Source organism: Lolium perenne, chromosome 2 (assembly GCF_019359855.2).
Source record: "Lolium perenne isolate Kyuss_39 chromosome 2, Kyuss_2.0, whole genome shotgun sequence".
In the NCBI taxonomy this organism is placed as follows: Eukaryota; Viridiplantae; Streptophyta; class Magnoliopsida; order Poales; family Poaceae; genus Lolium; species Lolium perenne.
The window spans coordinates 276,035,388-276,046,088 of record NC_067245.2 but is presented as its reverse complement, the minus strand read 5'-3'; the positions used below and the strand labels follow the sequence as shown (position 1 = coordinate 276,046,088).

The 10,701-nt window shown below is 46.3% G+C and overlaps 2 protein-coding genes across 23 annotated transcripts; one reads left to right on the top strand and one right to left on the bottom strand.

Moving 5' to 3' along the window:
- Window positions 1-452: 452 nt before the first annotated feature.
- LOC127336455 (BTB/POZ domain-containing protein At1g63850) lies at window positions 453-2,634 on the bottom strand. The gene is made up of 2 exons (XM_051363263.1): window positions 1,814-2,634; window positions 453-1,687 (listed from the first exon to the last, which is right to left on the bottom strand). The coding sequence occupies exons 1-2, from the start codon at window positions 2,612-2,614 to the stop codon at window positions 689-691; spliced, it is 1,800 nt and encodes a 599-aa protein (XP_051219223.1). The 5' UTR covers window positions 2,615-2,634; the 3' UTR covers window positions 453-688.
- A 410-nt stretch (window positions 2,635-3,044) lies between these two features.
- On the top strand, window positions 3,045-9,690 carry LOC127336456 (NEDD8-activating enzyme E1 catalytic subunit-like). 22 transcript variants are annotated; one of them, XR_011752663.1, is made up of 8 exons: window positions 3,045-3,276; window positions 3,510-3,809; window positions 4,181-4,235; window positions 5,345-5,577; window positions 5,684-5,709; window positions 7,326-7,582; window positions 7,861-8,247; window positions 8,981-9,690. XR_011752663.1 is itself a non-coding variant. In XM_071826697.1 (7 exons), exons 3-7 carry the CDS (start codon window positions 3,726-3,728, stop codon window positions 7,621-7,623), a joined length of 696 nt encoding a protein of 231 aa, XP_071682798.1. In that variant the 5' UTR covers window positions 3,045-3,276; window positions 3,510-3,605; window positions 3,687-3,725; the 3' UTR covers window positions 7,624-8,113. The 22 variants fall into 22 exon arrangements, 6 of the variants coding, with proteins under 6 accessions (XP_071682798.1, XP_071682797.1, XP_071682795.1 ...); XR_007873332.2 differs by adding an exon at window positions 5,060-5,199 and having other exon boundaries at window positions 5,684-8,247; XR_007873329.2 differs by adding an exon at window positions 5,060-5,199 and having other exon boundaries at window positions 3,510-3,829; window positions 5,684-8,247.
- The last annotated feature ends 1,011 nt before the right edge of the window (window positions 9,691-10,701 follow it).

Here is a 10,701-nt window from a genome sequence, read left to right as displayed (position 1 = left end):
TCTGATTGCTAACCACTTCTATCTTCATCAGCTTATACGATAGGTGCAACCACTCTCGTCAGAATTAAGAATTTTCATAAGCGCAAGGGCGTTATTTATATTCATCAAAAGGTATGTACTACAATTGTAAACTACTAAGAACACCATCTGATCCCTTCACACATTCTGAAAAGGGCATATCGGTTCAACCACCGGCAAATTAAATACAGAGAAACCAAGAAGTTTGGGTAGAATCTACTCTAACTGCTCTGAAGCAAACATCCATACAATTCCAATTGCTTAACAACTTTCCTCACATGGCACGACAGCTGGTTGGTGATCAGATTAAGAGACAATGATCTGGCGCCTTCAACATGTACTTAGCAAGTATACAAACACTACAAATAAACAAGAACAAGAGGCGCAATGCATTTAAATCATCTGCTTGCTGCGCTATAAGCTGCTATAATAGGTAACAAACAATCAATCTACTTAATTTGCAGTTCAAAATGGGTGAAACATGGCAGTACATTCAACCTGGCATACATTGAACAAGATGAACATACTCACGTATAATTAATTGCCTAGAACCAAACAGGTGTAGCAGAGAAGTCACCAAGATAGTCAAAACACAACTACAGATCACACAAAATATAACCTCTACATCCAAATGCCTGTCACCTGCCATATCCGAATTGTGTGAAGCTCATCAAGAATTCTCGCAGATTGCTGTGATTCTCAAACGGGGTGGTTGCTCCGGTTCAGCAGTCCTTTTCCAGAATGCGCGCCGCCACCATACCTCGAACCCTCTCTGAATGTTTGGGCAGTCCTCCCCAGAGTTGAGGAATCGATTAAACCATGCAAGCAAGATCTCCTGCTGAGTTGCAAGCGGCAGCGTCAGTATCGTGTTTGAGAGCCCATCCTCAATCAAATGCCGGTCAAGCCCCTTGCATGCCCGCCGCATCCACCCAAAGTCCTCGTAGAAGGGCTCAAGCCAGGTGCTCAGGAGCTGGGAGCGGGCCTCCTTGGACACAAGGATCTGCCCTTTGCCAACCCCGACGAACAGCCTTGCCGTCACCCGGCTCACTTCATAGCGATGTATTGCCGGGACTTTGCCGTGGATCTCTGCCAACTCACTCTGCATCGCCCATGTCCTCAAGAAGTCCTCAGCGATCTGGCGCTCAACGAGGATGTCGAGCATCCAGTACAGGTTGTCAGCCTGCCTAGCAATCTGCGCCACCTCTGACTGGTCACCTCCCGCGGCCCTCACAAACTGCTCGTGCAGCAGGCCCAAGCAGCCATTGCACGCCGAATAGAGCGACTCCTTGCGGAGGTCGCCACCGATGGCTCCGCCGCGCGACGCGCTGTTCTCCCGGAGCATCTTGGACACCAGCCCCTTCATCTCCCTCCTCGCCTTCTCGTCCTTCCCCTCCAGGACGACCTGCAGGAGCCTCACTAGCACCTCCTCGCCACCTCCCGCATTACTGGCGGCGTTGCAATTTGGTCCCGTTTCCACCTCCTCGGTCACTACAGCAGGTGTCAGCTCCAGCGAGACCCTCTTGAGCACCTCTCCGGCGCCTGAGTTCTCAAGGTGTAGCTGCGTCAGCAATGCCGCCACTTTCTCATCGTCATCCTCTGCCCATGGAGCGGCCTCGAGATACTCCAAGCAGGACAGCACTCCAGCATCGAACACAATGGCCGCGGACACCTGCAGAAGGAACATTACCGTAGAAATTAAGCACCAAATGCAGCAATTGATTCCAGGATTTGACTGGCCATATATAGGAGCTGAAAAGAAGAAGAAGAAATGGGGGCTGGTCCTGGTCGGGCGTACCTTTAGAATGCCAAGGACCTTGGCGACATCCTCCCTCATGAGCCTCCTGCGTAGATCCTTGCAGTACATGAGGCGCAGCGTCTCGACGTAGACCTCGACGTCGTCGCAGTCGGAGATCTCGACGATGTGCGGCAGCGAGCGCTGCTGCTTGGACCATCGGTCGGAGAGCTTTGCGGCGAAGAACCTGCTGTGGGCGACGAGGATGTGGCGGTGGACGCAGAGCGCGAGGGAGAGGCCGTCCCTGGAGGTGAGGGTGAGGCGCACGTCGGAGGAGGCGGCGTCGTTGAACTGGCTCCCGGGGCTGCAGCTGCCGATGAGCTCGGCGACGCGGTCCTGCAGCATGGCCTGCCGGTCCACGGAGCGCGCGGGGGCGAGCGGGTGGTGCGGTTGCGGGTGCGGCGGGACGGGGGCGGCGGCGGCGGCGCGGGGCTGGTAGTCCTGCTCGTTGGCCATCATGTCGAAGAGGGTGGGGCTGGAGCGCGTCTTGTCGAGGGGGAGTGGCGGCGGGGACATGGGGTTGAGGAGGCCGGCGTTGAGCGCGGTGTTGAACTTGGTGTAGCTGGAGGGGTAGGACTGCGTGTAGGAGGAGGAGGAGGTGGGCGGGTTGGGGCTGGCGTAGGAGGGGGCGGGCGGCTGCGGCGGGGGATCCATGGTGTCGGCGCCGCGGGCAGCGGCGGAGGCGGAGTGGAAGTGGGAGTTGGAGGGGGCGGCGCAGGACCAGGAGGAGAGTTCGTCGTGGTCGTGGGGAAGGAGGTGGGAGGGCTTCTTGGGGTGCGGCCTGGATCTGGACGAAGCGGCCATAGGAGTGGTGGTATACTGTGGAGTATCCAGGGGTATATATGATGCCCCCCCACGGGGGCCTCACAGAGTTTAGCGCACGTGAACCGTCGATGCATCTTACCAGCAAATCTTGGCCGTGTAACTTTTTCACTGTCATATAAAAGGAAGAAGCACGGTAGAAAACCCTAGCCGCCAATCTCGCGTCGCTCCTCCCCAATCCCATCTCTGCCCGACCTTCAGGCCCTCCCTGGCCCAATCCCCTCTCGCCTCGTCGTCGCCGCCGCTGGGCTGCCCGGCGGAATTATCGCCGCCTCGTCGTCGCCATCGCCGGCGGCTGCCGGTGGAGGCAGCAGGTCACCGCCTCGTCGCCGCTCTACCGGCCGGGACGGCTCCGACCCGCGGCCGCGCCTCCGATCCCCTCTCGCCTCGTTGCCGCCGCGCCGTGCCGGCGGAAGTAGCGCCGCCTCGTCGTTGCCATCGCCGGCGGCGCCATGGTGCGCTGCCCCAAGCGCGGCGTGCTGCCTCCACGAACGCGAGTGTCCTGGTGGGTCGCCCCTGGCACTGCATAGGAGCTCCGATGGGGTCCTCGCTCCTTGTTTTCTCGCGGACGACCTCTACACCAGTACGTCACCATGCCACCACGAGCCCCATCGCTCCCTCCTCTCCAAGGAACAGCTGCATATGTACGAGCTCATTGCTTCTTTTAGATGCACTAGAGGTATTTCATAGTTTGCCCATTAGAAGATTTGTAGCTTTCAGGTTCCTAGGTCTCTCCCAGATTTGTTTAGCTTGCATACACTAGAGGTATTTGATAGTCTTCCCATTAGCAGATTTGTAGCCTAAATGACCTCAAGCTTGAGTTTGATTCCATTATGTCCGGTCTTTCTATCTCTTATATATTCAACCTATTTTTCAGATTGGGATTGCCAAATAGAAGAGGTCACCTGGGAGTGGCTTCAGGAGATGAAAGATTCCATGATGACTCTGTTGAGCATACCAATTGCATGGACAAGTATTGCAGCTGGTTAATTTGTTGCTTGCCAATTTTTATTCCATTATCCATGAAAGTGTTCTGATATATAATATAATTAAGGTGTTCCATCCACGGACACTCAACAAGCAGTAAGATTGGATGATACTTAGTTTAACCAAAGATTTCCATGTCCTAAGGTGCTGGTTCCAGTTGTTGAAAGAGCCCAGCAGCTTCGTGGCGGCAGTGCGTCTTCTGCTCTTTCCGTATGATATATAGCTCTCATGTGGTTTTGTATTTTGTGTTTCTTACCTTTGCAATGGTTATCTTTGACAGAGACTGTAAATTTCCTAATGGTTTTCCTCTTATTGTAGATTTCCTCTATAGTGTTCGTGTCTCATGTTGTTTTCCTGATGCTTGTAGGCCTTTGTCGATATGTAGAATGAAGCATACATTATTTTGCGCTTAATTTCTGAAGTTTATAAAAAAGAGAGGAGATTCTTACCTCTTAATAAAGTATACAGATCTAATTTCTGATTAGGGATACAGTTTCCTCCATTGAAACAACAGATTAACAGTAACTCTTGTAGGTTGTGGATTAACAGTAACTCTTGTAGGTTGTGTCCAATGTCCTCCCTGTGTTGGCGATGACCCAGGCAATTAGCATTCCAGGTATCCGTGCAGTGTACTACTTTTGCTTGTTGCTGCTTGGAGCTATGGAAATATTCCATTTCTATTTGTCATATATCCCGCAGGTTAGAAATAAGTAAGTAAGATACAAACTCCGGCATGATATTGAAATAATTAAGTTTGAAATAGATGTGGCATATTTTTAAATATGTGCCAGGGGAGGACCAAGGCTTTAATAGCATGTGTTATCTGCCTGATTTGACAGTTTACATACTTCAGCAGGAGATACAAAATGATTAGAGCTTAAAGTGTGAGGCTAATAAAGAGCACTTGTGTACAAATATGGATATTTCCATATCTGATTAAACACATCCGGGAGAATAAGATTTAGTTCAGTACAACGTTTTGAGTGATAAATATTTAGACTTGATAGAAGTGATTCATGCTATCTAATAATGCTAATCTCTGGGTTAAAACCTCCTTGATTAGTTGTCATATTTTAGTGTAGCTAATATCTTGGGGCTACCACCTGCATATGATGCAGATACTTTGTTTATTACAACAGAAAATCAATCTTGCGGGTTATCCCATCAGGCATTTCACCTCCTTGATTCAGAACAAGAAACCAACTGATGTTTGTTGGAATGCTGTACCTATTTTCTTATAGCCATCGAACTCAATATTTATGTTTTGATACAAACGTATATACTTTTATACCTGATACATGTTTAGGGAGTACATGCAACTGACGTTCAAGAAAAAGAAAGTATTTTCATGTATTTTTTTTGGCAAGGCCTTCATTTATACACTTATGTACTGTTATAAATGACATCTGAGATAAAGAATGAACATTTGAGTACTACCAGGTGATAAAGAAGCATTTCCATAGTGGAATGTCTCGCTGCGGAGGAGCGGGGGTCACTCTGAGCGGGATCATAAGATTATCCTCAGAAATGAAGGATCAATTGCTGTTTCTATTATGCTAGAGTTCTCGAATTTACTGTAGGTAGTATTTTCCAATTTGTTGGCCTTCGTACGGCAGTTTGATTTTGTTTCTTCTTCCCAAACGTTCAGATATTAGTACGTTTACACAATCGAACTCAAAATATTTTCGCTTGTGTACTGATGGAAGTACATCATTGGAATTGCAGAGTATGACTCAGACAACAAACCATTCCAAGAGACAGTTAAACCAATGGTAGATGGTGGAACAGAAGGTTTAGAAGGTTATGCTAGAGTCATTATGCCAAGGATAACACCTTGTTTTGAGCGCAACATATGGATTTCCTCTCCCTATATCAAGTTTCCATTGTGTACCTTCGCCAAGACTCAGAGTACTGCTGCTCATTGCATTGAGTATGCTCGTTTCATCAAATGGGACAAGGTATAGTTCTTATCTCTGTAATTTTCTCTTCAATTTATTTACTTTTGTAATTATTAAGTTCACTCATGCAAGTTCACTGGAAAACCTTTTGATGCTGATGATGCAGAACATATGCAGTGGATTTATTCAGAGGTTTGTTCTACTGTTATGACATGTAATTTAGGTAGTGCTATTCTTTCCCAGTCTAATTTTCCATTTACACATGTACATGCTTTAAAGAGAACATAACTTTTTGGTGTTTCCGGAGTTACATATTCTTTGACTCAAGTTGTTTTCTTCTTCGTTTATTCTGCAGACCTTAGATGTAATTTTATTTCTTCCTTGTCTATCCAAGAGTTTAATACATTTTCTAAATTCACTAATAATGTATTCCATCATTAAAAATTATAACATTCTTGCCAGAATCATAGCATGTGGTATTTTATTACCTTTATTACACATGAAACCAATCCAACCTTATTATGTTAACCTCATATTCAAATGATCCCAGCAATATGGTGTTCGGCAGGTGAAAATTCCGCTGCCAGTGGCGGACGTTTCGTGAGTGTGGATGGCATTGCAGCTCAAATACGAAACCTGACATATAGAATTGTAGCCCTGTCAAGATTATCACGTTTCTCTAGCAGTCTGATGTACACCAATACTAGGCTTTTATTTCTGCTGCTTTTTCATTGGAACCTTTGAAGCTTGTTTTTGGCTCCACCAGAAGTGTGTCAAATTGGTTGCATCAGGCCCCATTCTTAGTTTGTTACTCAAATAGTTGGTGCCACCAAATAGTAAGAACGAAGGTTATATTTAACGAGTTATTTATGAATATTTCTATTCTTACATATTAGCCAAATCTATTACCATCTAAATGCAAAATATATGTATGCCAAAAATCCTGAGATTTTCCAAGTGGACCATGCATAAATGTGATTTAGTCAGAAAGGCATAGCACAACGTTTTTTTCAGAAAATGCCACACGATTGGCATTTCTTGAACTGCTCCTAGAGATTTGGTTTGGTTAGTTATTCTCTACTCTATTCTTCTGGCAAACATATATTTTGCATTTAGATGGTATGACTTGGCCAGTGATCTCGGGTCATATTACAGTTTTTGCATTGTTGATAAACTCTTGTTCGGGAAATCTTTTGTTCGAGCCATTTATTGCTTGAATATGTTATATATACATGACTGGAGGATGGACACTAAGTAATTCATATTCTCTGCTAAACTTGGTTGGTCGTACTTAAGATGAATTAGCTTCTGCTAAAAGTAGTGCACGTGGTCATGCCATCCTTATCTTTATACATGCCAAGAAGGGCCTAAGCTCCAGCTGAGATCACCGGTAGATTCAGATTGTGCCAACAAGGCATCCCTACCCTCAGGCTGACTTAGGATGTACACCTGCAACCTCATATTGAAGCCGTACCACTAAGGGGCAGCACAATGGCAGTGTGTAGCCACCTAGAGAAGTGTTCTATTTGCAGTATAACTTCCTTCTCATATTATCTAATTGAAAAACAGTAGGTGCACATCAGCGTGCAATATTTTCAGCACTCAGACTTCTATACTCTGCAATTATAAGCTTTTCCATTGATCTGGCTTTTCCCATCTACAGTTCTTCCTTTTAGTTAGTTGGTTCTGTCTCTCAATACGCAATCGGCATGTACTACTATTTATGCTATGTAGGACTGCAAAGCTGCTATAATTTAGCTTTCTCTTTATGTCTCCATTAGATTCACTTCCATTCTTTGTAATGCAAGGCCAATGCGCTCAAGATTCTGGACGCCGAGGCCGCCAAGTGAAGTTGGCCGACTCACTTTTCGCCAATTGACATGGCAGCTCCCGCCATTGGCAGCGGCGCGGTCTTCCCACAAGAAAGCTCCCTCTATTTTCTCCATCAGCTTCAGGATTTTTTTTGGGCGGTGCCAACACCAGAAATTGGTGGATTGGGATCGCACCAAATACAGACTTCACCAGAGCCAACCTCCCTGGTTTTTGCATAAATCTCGATTTCCAGGTGGGCAGTTTGCCTGCCATTTTGATAGCAAGGGGCAGTAGTTGGGCAGCAGTTATATGAAACAAAAATGAATTCTATGTCCAGTTCGACTATCTAGAATAAAATAACTGCTATGAATCCTCAGTTCATAAAAATATTCAAATTTAATTTTACTTGATCACGTTGACAGTTAGAAGCTTTGAACCATGTTTTTTTTGCATAGTATGCAGTTTATACAATCAGAGTAGCTGCTAAAACAGAAGTGGTTGTAAGATACTTTGCATTGCATATGGTTTTAGATCATTGCCTCACATGGAGCTGAACCATCCGTCCGCAATGTCATCGCCAAGTTCAGAGACGCAGCTGCCCTTTGGTTCAGAGCTGGCGCGTCGAGTCTGCGTGTCCTCCTGCCGCCCACCTGGGATGTCCACTGAGTTGTAATCTCTGTTTATCTTTTCAGAACCATGGCCTCTTAGGAGGATTGTAACAACTAACTCTTCCCTTCTTTTTAATGAAATGAAATGCAAAAGTTTTTTGCGTTTTCTCGAAAAAGATCATTGCCTCACCGCCGTTGCCTTTTGGTCAATTTCTATCTTCCGTAGGTTGGATTGAGGTAGAGCGTGGTCACCGACTACCAGAGGTGTTGCAAAATGGGTCTGCTGGCTGATACGGAGAAGCAAGGCAAGGTGATGCCATTGCCACAAACTGATTTCTTTCCTGGTTTTCCAAGAAATTCTGTTATGCTTTTCTAAAACAGTGCAATTGGTTTCCTTATATTTTGATGTATGTCGGTCAATTTTTCCTAAATATATTTAATAAATGCAGCATAGTGGTGTTGATGGCAATCTTCCTTGATTCACTACTGTGTTTAAACATTTATAATCCGTTGATCTTGGTTCTTATCTTCTCCATTGAGCCATATTTGTCGCAATAGTGGATCCAAGTACTTTTTTTACTTAGATATGTGCTCTCACCGCATTGGTTAAATAGGGTTATCGGGTTGATCTAGAAGAACACATCATTTCTTATATTGCTTTGCGGTAAACAAACTAGAATTATATGATTACCTCACAAAAAGCTTTTCCGCACACATAAATGTATGTGTTGATCCGATGAAATTAAATATTTATCTGACAATGGAATATTTTTATTTTAAGTGTGCGATGTAAGAGTTTTTTGATGGTCTTCTATCTAGGTTAGCCGAACTTGATTCACTTGAAGTAATTTTTCCCCTCTCTTGAATGTTTTGTCTTCTCATGTCTACTGAACCACTTGCATTTTTGATATTATTTGAAGAAGCTTTACATATTTATCCACCTAAGGTTGGACATGCTACCACAAACTTTGATAGTTATTATTATTATTTAGCAAGTGTTATTTAGATACCTATAGCTGAATCTCTTCTCTTTTTTTTTCTAGGTTTTGGTGCATGGATCAGTAGAAGCTTTTAATAAGTACATTTTAAATACATTGGGCAAATACTTCAGACTTGCTTATTTATGGTCCTCGTGTATAAGGAAAAATGATGTAGCATTAGATTTATGTGCTTACTAGGTTTGTTTGTTCATTCTGGAGCTTTTTTAATTCTCAGAAAAAACATTGTGTTAATTCTTACCTGTTGGATTTGATAAGATAAGAGCTAATATTTAATAGCTATCGACTTATCATTGCCGGTCACTTTTACCGCTTCTCTGTCATGATTCAATGTGCACTCAAAAAAGCCTTGGCTGAAATAATGAAATGGAAGATATACACTCTGCTCTGCTCAATCTTTCACACCGGATCCTTTTTTTTAAATGCTATACTATTTGCTTCCTATTTATAGGTATTTGGTTCAAGTGGGCAAGATTAACTTTTTGTTTTCATCATCTACTGCAGGGAAAGAGCAGCTTATGCACAAAAGGTGTATATCTTATGCTTTTTATTATATTGTGGTTGCACACTGCCACTGAACCTTTTAGTCTTTTGATATATGTTGTTTTTCGGCCACAACACCCGAACAACAGAATGGTTTTGCCCATACCATTTGATTGAACACCTATTTTGGTACATTTGGTCCGCGGCATTGCTTTGTGAAACTTAAGAAATGTAATATCATATAAGCAGATTTTTGTTGTCGTTATACAAAATATACATTGACATGAGCTCCACGGGGTCGTGCGCCAAGGCGCACATCTAAATCTAGTTTTTTTTTCCCCCGGGGCGTGGGGATTCTCGGCGCTCGAGGGCAGACGGGCACGAGGAGCGCTTGTCACCTTTTGATTGAGGCGAGGTGGGCCTGGAGAAGTAATGGGTGGGGTACGGCCCACACGGGACCACCTAGTGGGCGTGGCGATGGTATGGCAGCGTGGCAATGACCTGTGCCGGCGAGGCTCGCCGCCGCAACTTGCACCCGCAACCCGCCGATGGATGTCGTCAAAGCATCTCTAATAGAACCCGTAAATCTCATCAGAGCTAAAAAAATTCAGCGGTTTTACGTATTTGGAAATGCGCATAGAAGAGCCCCAATACATGGACCGACCTGTAAATGAAGTTCAGGGGTCCGAAAAATCGAGCGGACGCCCCGTATTAAAAGGGGCCGCGGAGGGAGTTCGGTTCGTAAACCCTACTACCCTCCGCCGCTCCTCTCCCGCCGCCGCCACCTGCCTCCGCTCCGACGAGAGATTCCGGCCCCTCCGACGCCGCTCCGCTGCTTCGGCCACCACCTCTCCGTCCGGAATGTCGCGTGCAAGACGTGTGGGTAGGGGAGGTGGCCGATCCGGCGGCGGAAGATCAACTCGGCGTCCGCCGGGCGTCGCCGGAGCGCACCAGGCGGTTGCGCTCCGACGTCGCGTGGAGGCGGGTCGGCCGGAAGTGGCCGGAGCTAATGGCACAACTTCAGGCGCGCGCGGAGGAGGCTGCGGAAGGAGAAGCGGAGGCTCCCCCGCGGCCGGCGCGTGCAGCCCGCCGCTGCCGGCGCTGCCCTGCGCGGCGACGACGACGCCGCCGGGCCGCCTCTGGCCTGCGGGAGCACCTCCGAGGCGGGGTCATCGAGGTGGAGGCGATCGTGGTCGCCTAGGAAGAGCCAGCGACCCTACACCCTCCGCCGGCGACATTAAGTGCCCCGGTGACAGTATAGTCACTCCGGGGACTAAAAATCT